A 19409-nucleotide genomic window follows, 5' to 3' on the forward strand; every position below is an offset into this window, starting at 1 on the left:
ATTTACAATGACAGCCTAGGAACAGCGCCTTGTTCAGGGGCGGAACGACAGATTTTTACCTTGTCAGCCCAGGGATTCGATCTAGCAACCTTGCGGTTACTGGCCCAACGCTCTAACCACTTGGCTACCTGCCGCTTAAGAGGGTGTGAACGATGCTGAATGGGTGTAGACAAAGGGCTCTCCAATAGTAGTACCAAAACATTCAAAGGTAATTTTCTCAAAAGTGAGTTTACAAGTTTGTCAGCTATCAGAGCAAAATTACTTTACAATTGAGGAACAATGGGAGTGTAATTTTGTAGCTCTGAGTCAATACTTTCATCCAATGTAAAAAAAACACAATTTAAAAATTTGTTACATAAGACCGATTTGAGCCACAAATCGTTTGGAGAAAATATCCTTTATTTTATTCAGCTATGTTCAATTGTATTCATAATACTATAAAATAATGCCACGGAATTCTAAGCAAATCTTGTCTGTTAAATGAACTAATTGCCAGGGCCATTGCCCCTCATAGCCAGGGCCAAGCATAAGGACGACTCAGAATATGCTATTCTGTTCTTCTGAAATAAGCTAGATTTTCTTCATATCATGTTTCTAAAATAAATAATGGATTTAATGTGATGGTGTAGGCTATATTAAATGGATTTATTTTACTTTTTAAAATGTACATCTTCCAAAGGTCTGCATCAGTGGCTTTGTAGGCTGTGTGGAAGCCGGAGATGCTAAACGTGTTTATGTTAATGTTACCGTGAGACCACCAGCTATTTGCATGACAATCACCGACTGACAAAATGTCATGACTGCTACAGCCCTAGTTGGGGATTCAGCACAGTCTATTTGTTACACACTGTGCTTCCTTTCCCTTTGCCGCTCCTCTTCTGGTCCACTAGCCTCAGGCGCCTCCCAACATTGTTAGCCCTGCTTCACATTAGCATCATTGTCCGTGAGTGTAATCATGGGTAATAACTGTGTAATCATAGGTAACTGTGCTCCGTTCATAGCGGGCTCCCTCTCTCCCACTTGAATCTCCCCAGCATCCCCCTAAACTCCCCACCCCTACAAGCAGCCCCTGATGGAAGTAGGGCTGCTGTTTTATTCACGGGGAACCCCCGAAGAGAGGAGAGAGCGGGGACCCATGCCTAACATCAATAAGGCTATGCGAGCCGCGTGTGTCAGAATACGTGTGTGTGTGTGGGACCCCTGCCTTGCATCAATGAGGATGCTGCAATCGGCGTTGCTTGCTGTATTTCCATTTGAAAGCGGAGTGCCATCATGGAAGCCCCGGTGGACCACTCTATCACACTGAGAAGGAACAGATGGAAAGGAAGGTTAGGGAAGAGAATAGTTAGGTGAATGGTAGGGGGAAATGGAGGAGAGAGAGTATGGCGGGATGAGGGAGTGGAGGAGAGAGAGTTTGAAAGGAGAATATGGTAGCGGGACATGGGGAGAGCGCCCGTGTAGTACTACAGGAAGGAGAGTATGGTAGCGGGACATGGGGAGAGGGCCGTGGAGTACTACAGGAAGGAGAGTATGGTAGCGGGACATGGGGAGAGAGCCCGTGGAGTACTACAGGGAGGAGAGTATGGTAGCGGGACATGGGGAGAGCGCCGTGGAGTACTACAGGGAGGAGAATATGGTAGCGGGACATGGGGAGAGCGCCGTGGAGTACTACAGGAAGGAGAGTATGGTAGCGGGACATGGGGAGAGGGCCGTGGAGTACTACAGGGAGGAGAGTATGGTAGCGGGACATGGGGAGAGCGCCGTGTAGTACTACAGGAAGGAGAGTATGGTAGTGGGACATGGGGAGAGGGCCGTGGAGTACTACAGGAAGGAGAGTATGGTAGCGGGACATGGGGAGAGGGCCGTGTAGTACTACAGGAAGGGGAGTATGGTAGCGGGACATGGGGAGAGGGCCGTGGAGTACTACAGGGAGGAGAATATGGTAGCGGGACATGGGGAGAGCGCCCGTGTTGTACTACAGGAAGGAGAGTATGGTAGTGGGACATGGGGAGAGGGCCGTGTAGTACTACAGGAAGGAGAGTATGGTAGCGGGACATGGGGAGAGGGCCGTGGAGTACTACAGGAAGGAGAGTATGGTAGCGGGACATGGGGAGAGGGCTGTGGAGTACTACAGGAAGCTATGGAAGTCATGACTATAGCGTAAATGAGCCTACTAGTCTGGCCACATTCAATTATCTAGGAATGTATATTTTTCAAGTGAAGCAAAAATCTAGCGATGATTCAACAGCTCAGAGAATTGAGTTGTACGGTGGTTACTGCGTTTGAGCAATGTGTGTGTCAGGAGAGGGGCACTGTCTGTGGGGTTGCTAACAACCGAACGCATCTGGCTTTCAGGGGAAATGGAGAACTCCTGACTTCCACTTTAAGACGTTAACAAGGCGACACTCTATCTTAACCATTCCACATTTACTGGATTGGTTCAACAGTGCAGAGAAGTGAACCTCCCGTGACAGTTTTATTTGTTCATCGTCAGGACCAAAAAGGAATGTCACTCAGGAGTTTTTTTTGCCTGCTACTTTAGGTTAGGAGAGAGAACAGAAAGGCGAGATAAATCTAAGATGAAAATTACTTCTCTCTCAGCACCCCACTGAGAACGGTGTCAGGACAACATTGTAAAAGCTTGGTTGGAATGTGATACAGTATTACACGTGTGTGTATGTGCGTGTGTGATATCCTGTGTGCATGCTTGTATGAATTCATAGTACCTTTGTGTCTCCTGTGGGATGGCGCTCGAGCAGCCTGTACCAGTAGCAGGTCCATGAAGAACCTTCGTCTGTCCTCCTCTCCAGGTGAAGACAGACTGACCACCTCCCCGTACGTCGTCTGGAACATCAACTTCACCTGGGAGAGACCATAAGAACCATATCAACAAAAACAACAGAACCGGCTCATTTACGCGATAGCCAATGGATGTGTGTCTGGCGTATGGAATCAGAATAATTTTCTTGGATTTGCCTAGACTTTACTTAATATTGATTTTTTTTAAGAGCTAAGCAAATGTAATATTGACGACAGTTTTGTTGTAATTTTCAGAGGTAGCAGCAGACAGGTGTTGAATTAAGTTAGTAGGGCAATGCTTTCAACCTATTAAACAAAGGTTCGCCCACGTTGTCGTGAATTTAATATGAGAGCATGTTCTATGAATAGCAGTGTGCAGGGCTCTAAAGAGTGACCAATTTGATCACATATGCAACAAAATATTTTGCTGTGATACCTGGAATTGAATTTGGGGAGCACCAGTGCGTGCGACTAATGGTGTTTTCACATAGTCCTCTTTAAAATAACCAATCTCAGTCCTCTTTAAAGTGAAAGCTTTGTTCCCTTTGTATTCACACTGCCCTTGAATGAGTACTCACTCTTTTGCCAGTTCACTTCAACTATATTGTAGACCAAGTCCTGGTTGCATTCACATTTCTATGTTTAGAAAGGAACCACTATCTTTTTCCAACATGCAGGTTTTTAGAAAGTGCAGGACAACCCATTCAATTGGGATGTTTTATCCGACAGCTAGATACCTACTTACCTTTTGGAAGCTAATAAATTGCATTTATTTAAAATATGAGACATAATAATTGTAATCAGAAGATACTATTAAACATGTACATTTGATTGGTAACAGAATAAATAGCAATAGAATAAGTGCAGAATAAATAATGCTGTGATTGTAAATTGTACATCCAAGGTCGGCCCCTTTAAGAGCTAGAAAAGACTTCGTACCCCATGTTGTCTTTTGTACCCAAATATGTTGTCTTCTCACACCATTCAATCCCCCCAATCAATAAACAGCTTATGAAGCGCTCTTAGCCTATAGATCACATATTGCAAACAAATAATCTCTCCTAAAAACTCCACACTTTTGAATTTCTGTGCGTCCTTGACAAATCACTAAATCGAATAAAATAATCATTTCTGCGAACCTGCACATCATCATCTTCTCTCTCTTGTGGCACCGATGGGGCAGGGGAAACAGTGTTGCAGTAGACTAGTGTGTGGCTTGGGAATAATGACAAGCGAACCTGGGGAGTTTTCCAAATAAGTCAGTTCTTCAAATTTCTGCCCTGGTCAACTATAAGTGCTGCTATTTTGAAGTGAAAACGTCTAGGAGCAACAACATCTCAGTTGTGAAGTGGTAGGCCACACAAGCTCACAGAATGGGACTGGTGCGTGACGAAGCAAAAAAAGTTGTCTGTCCTCGGTTGCAACACTCGCTACTGAGTTCCAAACTGCCTCTGAAAGCAACGTCAGCACAACAACTGTTCGCAGGGAGCTTCATGAAATGGGTTTCCATGGCTGAGCAGTCAAGCCTAAGATCAACATGCGCAATACCAAGCGTCAACTAGAGTGTCGCCGCCATTGGACTCCGGAGCAGTGGAAATGCATTCTGTGGAGTGATGAATCACGCTTCACCATCTGGCAGTCCGACGGACGAATCTGGGTTTGGCGGATGCCAGGAGAACACTACCTGCCCGAGTGCATAGTGCCAACTGTAAAGTTTGGTGGAGGTGGAATAATGTATGGGGCTATTTTTTATGGTTCCGGCTAGGTCCCTTAGCTGTAGTGAAGGGAAATCTTAATGCAACAGTATACAATACGATTCTGTGCTTCCAACTTTGTGGCAACCGTTTGGGAAAGGCCCTTCCCCGTTTCAACATGACAATGCCCCATGCACAAAGCGAGGTCCATACAGAAATGGTTTGTCGAGATCGATGTGGAAGAACTTGACTGGCCTGTACAGAACTCTGACCTCAACCCCATCAAACACCTTTAGGGTGAATTGGAATGTGGACTGTGAGCCAGGCCTAATTGCCCATCATCAGTGCCTGACCTCACTAATGCGCTTGTGGCTAAATGGAAACAAGTCCCAGCAGCAATGTTCCAACATCTAGTGGAAAGCCTTCCCAGAAGAGTGGAGGCTGTTATCATAGCAAAGGTGGGGGGGAACTCCATATTAATGCTCATGATTTAGGAATGAGATGTTTGACAAGCAGTTTTCCACATACTTTTGGTCCTGTCGGGGAGTTTGTACTAGCATTCAAAGTGGTTTTGAATATACTGACTCAATAAGACAAACCACCGGTTGGGCCAAAAAGTCATGACACTTCAGGGGGGGTCATTCAAAGGTCACAGACAAGTCAGCTCAAGTTACCGACCTGGTACTGAACCCCAGTCAGTGACAGGACTAGAGACCACGTTAGCCAACTGAGCTAAAGCCTAGATGTTAATATTGGGAGCTAATAGAAGTCTTCAGGTCTCAGGAAAGGTTACTCATCTGGCAGGCATAGTTAAACGACTGTATAGTACACAACCCTAGACTTCCAATCACTGTGCAGAATACATTGAGGGTGGGCTCACACAGCTTCTATTCCACAGCCTGCTGTTCACTTCCTACCATGCCTTCCTCAGTTCCACACATTGATCCTCGTTCTTTGACAAGTTTGTTTGTTTTCTCCGTTCCCCTCTGTTCTCCGGTCTTTCTTGGCCCAGAGATTCCTTGACAAGGAAAGGAGAAAACGAGGGAAGGAGAAAGGGAGCATGGTAGACAGGGAGAAAGGGAGACAGAGCACAGCACACACCAGCTAATGATTTTACTCCTGCATGGTCAAGGCTGTGGGATATGGAGGGATGGGTGGAGTGAGAGAGGGATGAACAGAGGAGAGGGAGGGAGAAGAAGGCTCTCTGGCTGAGGATCAGTAGAGCAGAGCAGTAAAGCCAAGCAGAGCCTCTACTGCTCTGGAAGAATAACCAATCCTCTGGTCTGCTAAATTACAAAAGGTATTTATGTCTCCCTAATTTTCTTTGCTTCCCCAGCCCTCTCCCTGCTTAATTCTCTCCTTCCCTCTTCTTGCTCCTTCACTCCAGCTCCTCATTTTCTCTATAGAACAAATGAGGGCTGCCACTTAATGAGACTCATATGAATGGATCCATAAACAAATATTGAAAAGGGAAAGGGACAATAGAGAGATGATTCGGTATTGCTGATTGTGTGTGGCGTGCTCAATTGCTCCATTGAATTACAGCTCGAATATGGCCTCTGCGTCAGCTAAAACATTAGTACAAAGAGAGCAATTACCTTCACGCCCTCTCCAGGCAACATGATTGGAGAGGGCATTCATTGTTTTCTAAGAACCCAAAATGGACTCTTCATTTCACACTTTAAAGGACTCAAACAAAGAAACTAAAACATAGCGCGTCACTGTCTGTTGCCATTGTTTTCAATGACAGCGGAGATCTATGGTGTCTCTCAGGACTTTACGACAGAGACATATACATGCTGTACTTCAAAAGCAGCTAGTGCTCATTGATTGGTTTATTGATCGGAGATGAACTAATCAATGGTCTCACCCCCATACTTGTGTTGGCTTTACAATCTCTTGAGAATAGAATAGCATGGATTAAGTGAAGAGGTTGTGCCTGCTGTTGATGCGTTTTGAAACACACTCCTGCCATCACCACCACCGCATGCTTCTGCCAGCTCCACGGGTGGGGGATATGAGAGAGAGAGAGAGCGAGAGACAGGGATGATTCTACAGAGGTGTGACAACGCTGGCAGACCACCAGAGCACACACACTGGGACTCGCGCTGCCTCTGAAGCCCAGCTATGAGTCACTCGGATCGGGCACAAAAAAAACCTACAGGCACCGCTAACCCCCAACCTCCATACTTCTACCACCACATCTACCCACCTCTTGCTCGGCTTGAAAGCACTGTGTTCAGCCTCCGAGACAGCTTACCAGCCACCAACCACGCCCCACCTCCATTACTTCAAGTACCACCACTCTACCTCCAGCTCACCCATCCTAGCTCCAGCCCAGATGTGAGGACATGGATGACGCATGCACTCAAAGACTTGGTCTCTATTGGTTGGCCTAACTGTAGGTAGTCTACTCGTGATGTATTGCTTGTTTATTTTTTGCATTCGAAGCACTATGAGATTGTTATTCTTCAATAACACAAAACCCAAAAGCAATTCAAGGGGGGAAAAAAATTGATTTATTTGAGAAGGACAAATCAGATGTTATGCTGGGAAGCAGATGTTCCATCTTCCCTGTCCTCAGTTTTTCTCCACAGAACAAAGAAACAGGATGCCACTTATAACCCCCCCCCACCCTAGCCTGGAGTAGACAAATCAGAAGTCCTTGCAGTATAACTGGGCCAATGGCCAAATAACAAGTATCCTGCTCCAGACTCAATGTACAGACCATTGAAAACATGGCACACGTAGCTCTGAGTTCAGGACTGATATTCCACAGATTCTAAAACAACTAAACCAACTATTTCCATTGACAATTCCGTATTGACCATTAGAACGCTAGTCTTTTGCGTTGTGAATTTCTTCAAAATATTCTTACAAGATGATGAAAATCGCTAAGGAAATGTAATAAATTATTATTATAATTATTATTATGTGCTGGGGAGACTAGCAGCTGGGACCACCTGCCTTCCCCCTCTCTTTCTGTCACTCTCTCGCCATCCGTTGTTCTTTCCCTGCCCATCCCTCTCTATTCCTTCTCTCCCATGCTGGTACTGTAAGAGTGGTGGTGGTCTGTTGGCTGTGTAGGGATGACACCCCATGTCAAGGAGTGTTGCTGAGAGGACAGCTGTCACCTTTGTGTGCCAGAACACCACAACACACTATGACCATCTAAACCCAGTGCCAGAACACCCCCGATGTAGACCGATAGACAGACAAAGAGCAAGAGAGAGTGAGAGACAGGAGAGAGTGACAGGAAAGAGTGACACCGACAGACAGAGCCAGAGAGAGAAAGAGACAGACAGGGGAGAGACACTGAGCAAGACACCTAATTTCCACCAAATGAGGTGGAAACCGAGATGCACTTCCTAACCTCCTGCCAACTGTATGAGCAGAGAGACAGTTATTTAATTTGAAAACAAAGCCAAACTTGATAAACTCCCATTTCTATTAGGTGAAATACCACAGTAGAAATATGTGACCGGTTGCCACAAGAGAAGGGCAACCAGTGGAGCACAAACATCATTGTAAATACAACCTATATCTGTTTATTTATTTTCTCTTTCCTACGTTAACTATTTGCACATTCTTACATTGTACACAGCCAATAACATAAAATGTGCAATGTCTTATTTATTAATGAAATTATGTTTGTTGTCCATTTCAATGTACACATGTTTTCACGTCAACAAAGCCCTTCGAATTGAGAGAGCGGGCGAGCGAGAGGACGCATACAGATACGGGGGGGGGCCGCACACAGATACGGGAGGGGGGTGAGAGGACGCACACAGATACGGGGGGGGGGGGGAGCCGCACACAGATACGGGAGGGGGGTGAGAGGACGCACACAGATACGGGGGGGGGCACACAGCTCTGCACACATATACAGGTGGGGGGGGTCCGCACACAGATACAGGAAGGGGGGAGCGAGCAAGCCGCACACAGATACAGGAAGGGGGGAGCGAGCCGCACACAGATACAGGAGGGGGGGGGGGAAGCGAGCAGCACACAGATACAGGAGGGGGGGGGGGGAGCGAGCCGCACACAGATACGGGGGGAGAGCGGACATTCAACTTACTCTTGAAAGTTGAAATATTTCGAAATTGCACCTTGTGCATTCTACTTGGGTAGTGCATCAGGAGTTCTCCTTGTCATGTCAGTCACTGCAGACCTTAGAGAGCGATTTATAGCGTGTCAACTATTTTGTTGTAATGTTTGAGTCACATGAACACAAATAAGCTTTAAACAGCACTGGTGCCCCCCCCCAAGAGTGAAAAGGTTTGGGAACCACTGAGCTAGAAGACCACTTCCCTCTCTCATTTGGTTCTTTCTTTATTCCCATTCTAATCCCCGATGAGTGGACTAACTCAGATCGCACTCTGCATAGTGGGAGAAGGGATTGACAGACGTAGGGAGAGAGACAGAAGGACAGGGTGGAGTGAGAGGAAATATGATGAAGGACTTGTGTGTTTAGCCTACCTCCTGTGGTAGCTGTGTGTAGCACATCTCTGTGGTGGCGAGGATGAGGAGGGGGGTGAAAGAGGGGACGTCCTGGAGTAGAGAGAAGAAGGTGTTCTTCACCGTGTCGCTGACCGAATCCCACCAATCACAGATGTGGGGCATGAACACCACACTGGGCACGCTCCGACACGCCTCACGGAACACCTGGAACACACACAGCCAGACATACATTTGCGATGAGTATATTCTGGCCTAAAACAGATGCAATGATATATGTGTGGTAGGGGTGTGTACACATGCATGCATGCATGTTACCTGAGCGCAGGACTCCTCGGGTGTCTTGGCGCTGACAGAGTAGAGTGTGGGCAAGTCTAGGAGGTGGACAGACAGCTTGTCCAGGTGGTATAACACAGCAGGGGCCAGGTGAGAACTCTGTCCCGAACCGGGGGGACCCGCCAGCAGCAGGCGAGGCCGGTACGACGTGGGCTGGTGAAGGGCTGATCTGGAAGGAGGAAAAGAGAAGGAGAGTCAGCTTCTCTTTTAAATGTGTTCTTACATCACCAATTAGGTTATCAGTCTCCAGTTATTTGAGTTTTGATACAACTGTTAAAGGACTATCATCTCCATATATATACACTTTTTAATATGATACCAGTAACACAGCAAAACTTTGTTTTGTATTAGACAAAGTCACAACTACATGTTTCATCATTTTTTTGTACTGGTCCCTCGTGGGAAGCAAACCCACAAATTTGGCATCATGGGATAGAAACTCTGCTACTGCTCGGTTTAATCGTTAGGCATCTTTTGAGTTCAACATCATTACATTTGAAATGTTTGATGTCGACATTTTCCAAAGACAGTAATGTATACGCATGAATTAATCAATTATACAATCATGTTGACTTTGGTAAAAAAGCTATCTAACTACATAATGGTAAATCTCTATTGATAAACTGGGTTAATCAAGATGTAGCCTAGACAATACAGGTGAAAGCATTGTGTTATTGAGCTTGTTTTGGCTGATTTCATGGGGTTACAGGTGACACTGTTTCCCTTCAATTTGGGACTTATTTAATTGTACTGATCAACAACATATTGCACATTATCACAAAGTACTAGGGTAGTATATTGTTGTTAGCGTCAGCTGTAAGCTAGCAACGAAAGTTAGCCTACAAAGCTGGAAGCTACTGGTGTCTTCTTCCATTGTTAGGTGTTCTAGCCTATAGTAGGAACAGTAATAGTTTCTACATGCCGTGTTGCATTATTCAAGTGTGTCAACTTCAGTGCAGCATGAATGGGAAGCTAACATGATGTAGCCAGGACAGTCTAGAGCAGGGATGGGTAACTTTGATGGGGGTGGGGGCCACAAGAAATCTGAACTGATCATGAGGGGCCTCAGTTGCTCGTAGGTCTGCATACCCAGTTAAGAGTTCATTTTGCGCAATTCTACAAATGTTTGCATGGGACGTAAAGCAAACTGTAGCAGTTTTAAAACAAGTTTTCTGCAATTCAATATATTTAGCCTGTGGTGGAGAAAAATATACTGTTTTACAGCTAATTTCCTGCAATTCTACACAATTTTCAATAGGGAGGGGAGAAATGTTTGCAGTTTTTAATATGATATCCGAGTTGGACTGACTAACAAAATTAATGGGGCCATGATAACCATGATAACTACAAGTTTAGATAGCTGAACGCAAGACTAATTTACCAATCTAATTTATTTTTGCTGACATGGGCTAATTGAGTGAACATCAGTGACTGACAAAAGAAACTGCTGTTCAACAACCACATTTCAAAGTTTTACCTTGTGTATTGTACTATTCTAACACACAACAGTAAATTGAGACTTGATATATTGATATATCATTTTAAAATCTGAGGGCCTTCAAAAGGGGGGCTGGACACCCATTCCTGGTCTATAGCTGGCTCTAGCAATGAGTAAGTAGAGAAGGCAATAGGCATGCACGGTGAGCTCGTGCTATAAAGAGGACACCAGCGACGTTGATAGACTTGATCCTCTCAATCAGAATACAACATGAGACATGACAGAAGTACCGAAAGTAACAAAGATTCTAGTAGTGAACCATTTTTCATGTTCTAATATTGAAAAAGTACACAAGTTCCAGTATACCGTGAAACACTAATCATCTTTGACCATATTAGCCGTCTATATCAGATAAAGTGCTTCTTAGATCGATGTGAATAAAATAGAGAACATTAAATCCACCCTGGCCTGTATTGGGGGCGTCAGGTAGCCTAGTGGTTAGAGTGTTTGGACAGTAACCGAAAAGATGCTGGATCGAATCCCCGAGCTGACAAGGTAAAAATCTGTCGTTCTGCCCCTGAACAAGGCAGTTAACCCACTGTTCCCCGGTAGGTCGTCATTGTAAATAAGAAGTTGTTCTTAACTGACTTACCTAGTTAAATAAAGGTTAAATAAAAAAGTATAAAAATTTGATGACAGCACTGAATTGTGGTTTGACTGTCATTCTACTTGTTGCCATAAGGTGGCATTAAAACACGGGGTAGAGGCTAGCTGCGTGTTCTGTAGTCAGACTCACATGGTGAAGTGTAGGACGGGTGTGTGTGCCGTAGAGGGGTGTGTGTGTGTCTTTGGGGATCCCGGCTGGAGGTTGTAGATGGAGGGAGCTGCTCCATCAGTCTCCTCTTCACTGACCTCCTCTAGCAGGTGATTGTCAACATCTAGCAGGGAGGAAGGAAGGACAGGAGGAAATACTTGTCAGTCAGACAAATTGTGTGTGTGTGTGAAATAAAATGATGTTGAGATAAACAAAAATATGTAGGTAATAGATCAAAATGCATATAGGCCTAGGCATGGCCAAATTAACAGGCCTTTGAGCAGAACTTGCTCCAGCAAGAATAAAGGCTAGAGAAAGCTCTGGTGTTATTAGCCTGTTTGGGGTAGGGGGCAGCATTTTCACTTTTGGATAAATAGCGTGCCCAAACTGAACTGCCTCCTACTCTGTCCCAGATCCTAATATATGCATATGATTATTAGTACTGGATAGAAAACACTGAAGTTTCAAAACTGGTAGAATCATGTCGGTGAGTATAACATAACTTATTTAGCAGGTGAGACCCCGAGGATTAACCATTCAGATTTTTTTTTTTTTAAGTCACTGTCTTTTCAATATGTTTTCATGGGGAATCCAGAATTCTAATCGACTTTCCTGCAGTTCCTACCGCTTCCACTGGATGTCACCAGTTTGTAGAAAATGGTTGAGGTTTTTCCTTTGTGTAATGAAGAAGTACCGTAGCTCAGAACGAACGTCACTTCATGTGTACCTTTTGATAGAGGCGCATAACCAGAAAAGTAGTGTCAGTTTGTTTTGCTCCTGTTTTGAACACAATTTGATCGATTATATACGTTTTGAAATACCTAAAGTTGTATTACAAAAGTAGTTTGAAATGTTTTGGCAAAGTCTACAGGTAACTTTTGAGATATTTTGTCATTTAGAAGCGGTGTTTTTCTGGATCAAACACGACAAATAAATTGACATTTGGGATATATATTGACGGAATTAATCAAACAAAAAGGACCATTTGTGATGTTTATGGGACATATAGGAGTGCCAACAAAAGAAGTTTGTCAAAGGTAAGGCATGATTAAATTGTATTTCTGCGTTTTGTGTCGCGCCTGCAGAGTTGAAATATGCTACTCATTGTTTACTGTTGTGCTATCATCAGATAATAGCATCTTATGCTTTCGCCAAAAAGTATTTTTGAAATCTGACATGCTGGCTGGATTCACAACGAGTGTAGCTTTAATTTGCTATCTTGCATGTGTAATTTAATGAAAGTTAGATTTTTATAGAAATGTATTTGAATTTGGTGTTCTGCATTTTCCCTGGCTATTGGCCATGTGGGACGCAAGTGTCCCGCCTACCTCAGAGAGGTTAATAGAGACATCATGGTTTATTAGGGAGATAGCACTACGCCTTCCTCCCTAAATGTCTTTAACAGGGTTCTAGACTAACTTTTTCCACTGGTGCTGCCAACTTTTTCAGTTGATGGCACCCGTGTTTTGCCACTACACACTAATAATGACCTGACCTGATCTCTCATAATATACCTGCATTCCATACAGAACCAGGCTAATAATGACTAGCCATCTTAAATTAGCATGCCCTTGCAGTGCTTGACATTCAGGTAAATTTGCCAGGCCAGTGCCAACTGAAAGATACTGGCCCGAATGAAAAGATTACTGGCCCGGGAAAGCGGATGATGCACGCATAATCTAAATGTCATTTAAATTTGCGGGCTGAGCAAGATGCATATAGCCCAGGGGTAACCAATTACATTCATCTGTGTGACGATTTTGTCTTGAGCGAATGGTCGGGGAGAACATAGTTTGAAATCATTTGTAAACTGCAAATAGACGGCAAGAATCCCAAACAGATATAGTATTTGACGAAAACCAAATCATTTCAAGCCTTGATTAGCCTACATTGGGATGTGATCATGCATGGGAATCCTTGGGAACAGATATCCAAAATTAACAATCACACAGAGCTGATTTCCTGGTGATTGTGCAGTCATATGTCAAACAATGAAAATTATTTAAAAAATAAATAATAATAATGAGAGAGAGAGAGAAGACAAAGTGAGAGAGACACACAGAGAGAGACAGAGATGGATACAATGGGTGTTGGGCCAGTATATTTATTCATTTTGCTCTGAAAATGTAAAAAAAATGCCCATGGGATGCCTATTGGGGAACCCTGCTATAGCCAATAATGACCAACCCACCATACATAAGTAAGTACATTTTAACTTGACAATATCATATTTCCATTAATTGTTTGGAGGGGGAAAAAAATACAAAATACAACCTTGTCGCAATCTCAAAGGGTGTTATTGTTAGCGATTACAAACAGTAAGTTCACACTCAAAATCACACTTTTCTTGTAGAAAAACTACACAAATGGGATGTTCTAAGTCCACAACAATGCTTCAACCACATCAGGAGCCCACTTTTGAGGTCTGGGAAGAATAAATTAAAAAGATAGAAGGTGCAGTTGCCCTTTAATTCAATTACACACCTAGCAAGAGGCAGTTGTGTTTGGCTAGCAGTGTTTTTTACTATACAATGTACAGCGTAGGCAACATGTGATGGCAGAGTTTGCTAAACAAATGCCCCGCGATGATAAAAATCATGATGTTCTGCCAAGTAGGCCTACTTCACAGTCAACATTTAACCTCTTACGTCGACCCGACACGCAAGCGTCCCATCTAGACACCTGGAAATGCAAATGCGCTACGCTAAATGCTAAATGTACTCGTTAAAACTCAAACGTTCATTAAAACACACATGCAGGGTATTGAATTAAAGCTACACTCGTTGTGAATCTAGCCAACAAGTCAGATTTTTAAAATGCTTTTCGGCGAAAGCATGAGAAGCTATTATCTGATAGCATGCAACACCCCGAAATACCTGAAGGCGACGTAAACAAAATAATTAGCGTAGCCGGCGCTACACAAATAGCAGAAATAAAATATAAAACATTCATTACCTTTGACGAGCTTCTTTGTTGGCACTCCTATATGCCCCATAAACATCACTATTGGGTCTTTTTTTCGATTAAATCGGTCCATATATACCCAAAATATCCATCTATGGAAACTGTGTGATTCAGAAAAAAAGTTTCAAAACGCAGCGTAATTTTTTTTTATTAAAAAAGTTGACGATAAATTTTCACAAAACACTTAGAAATACTTTTGTAATCCAACTTTAGGTATTAGTAAACGTTAATAATCTATCAAATTGATCACGGGGCGATGTGTATTCAATAGCTCCACGTCTTCAAATCATGTTCGGAAATCTCTTCCAAAACTTCCTGTCGGAGACCGGATGGAATGGGGTCTCTCTCCTTTGTTTGACCAATAAATAACTCCCAGGAAATTGACAAGACTGGCGACATCGTGTGGAAGCTGTAGGAATTGCAATCTCAGCCCCATTTAATTTGGTGTCCCTTAAACAATACATGCAAGTGGCGCATGGATATTTTTTCAGTGTTTTTTCAGTTTTCAGTGACCAGTTTTTCCTTGCGCTTTTCGATGAAACACACGCTCTGTTATAGTCACAGCCGTGATTTAACCAATTTTAGAAACGTGAGAGTGTTTTCTATCCACACATACTAATCATATGCATATACTATATTCCTGGCATGAGTAGCAGGAAGCTGAAATGTTGCGCGATTTTTAACAGAATGTTCGAAAAAGTAGGGGGTCGACTTAAGAGGTTGGGAAGGTTTTCGTAAAAGGCTTTAGAAATTGTTCATTCAAACAGTGCATGATGACTGAAACGCGTATAGCAAAGTTTCTACCAAGACTTTGAATGAAACTTTTCAAAAACCTGCTTTGCCTACCCATTGTTGCATACCCTTTGCTGTTTGAATAAATCCTAGGAAAAAAATACCTAATTGTGGCCCTAGCTACCAGGAAAGAGAGAGAGAGAGAGGCAAAAGGAGAAAGAAAAACAGATTACCTCCTCTACTCTCCCCGTGCCGTGTTTCTGCATGGGGGAAGACTCGGAGCAGGACCTCCAGCACCGTGGCCAGTGTGTTGGCTAGTAGGGGGCGTATGTTGGGGGCCAGGGCTCGGCCTGGAGGAGCCTGGGCTCTCTGGGAAGCTGGGACGATGGTCCGCAGAGCGTGGCTGAAGTCCCCAGGGCCCAGCACGATGGTACTGTTAGACACAGATAAGATTGATCAATACTTGATCCAAAAGGGAAATTTAGTGACCACAGATTAAACACATTTCAGGGCGAATTCTAACCTCAAATTAAATCAAATTTTCACTTAGTCATGCTTTGAAGTCAATGGGAGAGACTGCATGAATTGTAACTTAAATGGAAGTCAGAATTCACCCCATACAGACAAGACAATTGAGTCCAGTCTATTACAATGTTGTTGTTTTTATTCTTTCAGTTTCCTTCTCCTCTGCATGGTTACCTGACGTCCAGCTGCAGCTTAACACTGCTGCCGTAGATCTGGGGGTAGCAACGCCGCAGTGCCACCAGGGCCGCCTCTGTGCAAAGTGCTTTGATGTCTGCGCCACAGTAACCTGGAACAGGGGAGTGGAGGGGTTAAATGAATAAACCGAAAAAATAAGTAGACTAGACATAAAATGTTGTAAACGTTAATAAATGTAAGTTTGTCTCCTACCGACACATTTCTCAGCCAGCTCATTTACAAACTGTTCAGCCAGTCTAGGATTCCAGTCCCGCGTGTGGATCTCAAGGATTTGTCTTCGGGCCTAGAGAATAATACAAAGAGAGAGACAGACAACACCGACAGACAAAGAGCGAGAGAAATATAGGGATGGAGAGAAAAAGAAAAACATGTTTATAAAAAAAAACTGTCACTATCGACCCTGCTCACACCACAGTGTGTTTCTGATCAGCAAGGTCTCTCTCTGCTGAGCTCTGCCAGCTGAGTGTCTCTGTATTTGGTGTGTCTCTGCTGACAGAAGCATACAGACTGGGCTTTGATTATTCAGAATCTCACTGTGAGGACAAACGACAGGAGTCAACCAATTAGACAGCTCAACGGGTAGAGGGGATTGCTATGCACCACTAGGCTGGGACTCGCACACAGTCAGTCACACACACACCACTGGGGTTGGACTACACAAGTAGCTGGGCTGGGACTGACAAACACACACAACTGGGCTTTGACAGACACATGCAGACAAACCACTAGGCTGGGACTAAAGTGTGTTGTACACGCTCACCCAGACACACAGGAGCGGTTGGAACACACACTTAAAGGATAAAACTCATATACATATACTGAGCAAAAATATAAACAACATGTAAAGTGTTGGTCACATGTTTCATGAGCCAAGATTTTTTTTAAATCCCAGAAATGTGTCATACACAAAAAGCTTATTTCGCTCCAATTTTGTGCACAAATGTGTTTACATCCTTGTTAGTGAACATTTCTTATTTGCCAAGATAATCCATCCACCTGACAGGTGTGCCATATCAAGAAGCTGATTAAACAGCATGATCATTACACAGGTGCACCTTGTGCTGGGGGGAAGTAAAAGGCCACTCTAAAATGTGCAGTTTTATCACCCAACACAATGCCACAGAAGTCTCAAGTTTTGAGAGAGCGTGCAATTAGCATGCTGACTGCAGGAATGTCCACCAGAGCCGTTGCCAGATAATTACATGTTAATTTCTCTACCATAAGCCACCTCCATCATTTTAGAGAATTTGGAAGTATGTCCAACTGGCCTCACAACCACGTGTAACCACGACAGCCCAGGACCTACATATCTGGCTTCTTCACCTGCGGGACTGTCTGAGGAATATTTCTGTCTGTAATAAAGTCCTTTTGTAGGGAAAAACTCATTCTGATTGACTGGACCTGGCTCCCCAGTGTGTGGGCCTATGGCTGCGCCCCTGGCCCACCCATGGCTGCGCCACTGCCCAGTCATGTGAAATCCATAAATGATGGCGTACCAAATGTGTTTAAATTGACTGATTGCCTTCCATGAACTGTAACTCAGTAAAATCTTTGAAATTGTTGTGTTGCGTTTATATTTTTGTTCAGTATACTATGACAGCCAAGGACAAATGATTGGGATTACAGTATAAAACAAGTACCAACAATGTATTTCATAGTGTATTCATCGTGCCATAATCCTATGCATGATTGCTACTTCCTCACCTTCCTGTCGGGCAGGTTGAAGAGGAACTCCCTGTCAAAGCGTCCAGGTCTCCGTAGAGCAGGGTCTATGGAGTCCAGCCTATTGGTAGCACCGATCACCACGATTTCCCCTCGGCTGTCCAGACCATCCATCAACGCCAGCAGAGTGGACACTATGGAGCTTAAGAAGGGAAGGAGAGAGGGATAGGGAGAGAGTATGGTCAAAACCATTACTAAAAAAAGATCACTCACATTCATTACTGATTGTCAGATCATTAAATGGAGATGTCTAACAACTACTCCTGCTTCATATAGTACCTGTGTATCTGGTCCTGTCTGCTGGAACGCACTGGGGCCAGCCCGTCTATTTCATCAAAGAAGATTATGGAGGGCCTCATCAGGTACGCCTGGAAGAGAGCAGAACACACACATACACAACATAAGTCTGGGCTAGAGGAGCATAAGCTAGCCTGAACAGAGTATTCTGGATGGCAACTGGACCAAGTAAGCACAATATAAATAGATAAGGTATTTAATAAATAATTCCCTACCTGACACTGTCCAACTGATAAGCCTTGGCTCATGTCTAGGGCTGTGGCGGTCATGACATTTTGTCAGGCAGTTATTGTCATGCAAAAGACTGCCGGTCTCACAGTAATTGACAGTCAACAAAAACATTTAGCATCTCAAGGCCTCTACGCATGCGCGTCTTTGGAACATCTACAATTTAAAAAGCCCCAAAAATCAATTTAAATGTGTACCATCACAATTAATCCATTATTGATTTTAGGCAGTTCTAAAGAAACATGATATGAAGAAAAAGTATTTTGGAAGAACAGAATACAGGTTGGCCTACTATATGATATCTGGCTATGCGCCATGCCTTAGGCTTGTTCATTTAGCAGACGAGATGGGCTCATAAGTCCCGTGACATTATTTTATATTACATGATGTTATAGTAAGAAGAAAATAATTGAACTTAGTTGAATAAAATAGAAAGTATATTTTTTCCATTCCGGAGTGAGTGGCGCATATGAAGTGGCTATGTTAGGCGCAAAAGTTATCATTTGAAAAAGGTCCAATACGTTAGATATACATTTAAAAATGTATTACAAATAAATAACAGAAATACCTTAAGGCATTCAGACCCTTTGCTATGAGCTCAGGTGCATCCTGTTTCGATTGATCATCCTTGATGTTTCTACAACTTGATTGGATTCCACCTGTGGTAAATTCAATTGATTGGACATGATTTGGAAAGGCACACAGTGCATGTCAGAGCAAAAACCATGCCATGAGGTCAAATGAATTGTCCATAGAGCTCCGTGACAGGATTGTGTCGAGGCACAGATCTTGGAAAGAGTACCAACAAATGTCTGCAGCATTGAAGGTCCCCAAGAACACAGTGGCCACCAAGACTCGTCCTAAAGCTGGCCGCCCGGCCAAACTGAGCAATCGGGGGAAAAGGGCCTTGTTCAGGGAGGTGATCAAGAACCCGATGGTCTCTGACAGAGCTTCAGAGTTCCACTGTGGAGATGGGAGAACCTTCCAGAAGGACAACTATCTCTGCAGCACTCCACCAATCAATCGAACATCTCTGGAGAGACCTGAAAATAGCTGTTCAGCGACGCTCCCCATCCAACCTGACAGAGCTTGAGTGGATATGCAGAGAAGAATGGGAGAAACCCCCCTAATACAGGTGTGACAAGTTTTTAGGGTAGAAGACTCAAGGCTGTAATCACTGCCAAAGATGCTTCAACAAAGTACTGAG

General features: G+C 43.8%; 1 protein-coding gene across 3 annotated transcripts in view; it reads right to left on the reverse strand.

Annotated features, from left to right (window-relative positions):
- Nucleotides 1-19409, reverse strand: part of LOC139415375 (ATPase family AAA domain-containing protein 2B-like) — a 128978-nt gene that overhangs the window by 80542 nt on the left and 29027 nt on the right. For all 3 annotated transcript variants that reach the window (XM_071163479.1, XM_071163480.1, XM_071163477.1), the window contains exons 12-20: nucleotides 17957-18045; nucleotides 17660-17819; nucleotides 16148-16238; nucleotides 15935-16046; nucleotides 15469-15668; nucleotides 11522-11663; nucleotides 9270-9456; nucleotides 8973-9158; nucleotides 2727-2862 (exon numbers count right to left, since the gene is read on the reverse strand). In XM_071163479.1, coding sequence (XP_071019580.1) covers nucleotides 2727-2862; nucleotides 8973-9158; nucleotides 9270-9456; nucleotides 11522-11663; nucleotides 15469-15668; nucleotides 15935-16046; nucleotides 16148-16238; nucleotides 17660-17819; nucleotides 17957-18045 — 1303 coding nt within the window. The remainder of the gene's footprint in view (nucleotides 1-2726; nucleotides 2863-8972; nucleotides 9159-9269; nucleotides 9457-11521; nucleotides 11664-15468; nucleotides 15669-15934; nucleotides 16047-16147; nucleotides 16239-17659; nucleotides 17820-17956; nucleotides 18046-19409) is intronic.

The sequence above is a fragment of the Oncorhynchus clarkii genome, chromosome 8 (assembly GCF_045791955.1).
Source record: "Oncorhynchus clarkii lewisi isolate Uvic-CL-2024 chromosome 8, UVic_Ocla_1.0, whole genome shotgun sequence".
Lineage (NCBI taxonomy): Eukaryota > Metazoa > Chordata > Actinopteri > Salmoniformes > Salmonidae > Oncorhynchus > Oncorhynchus clarkii.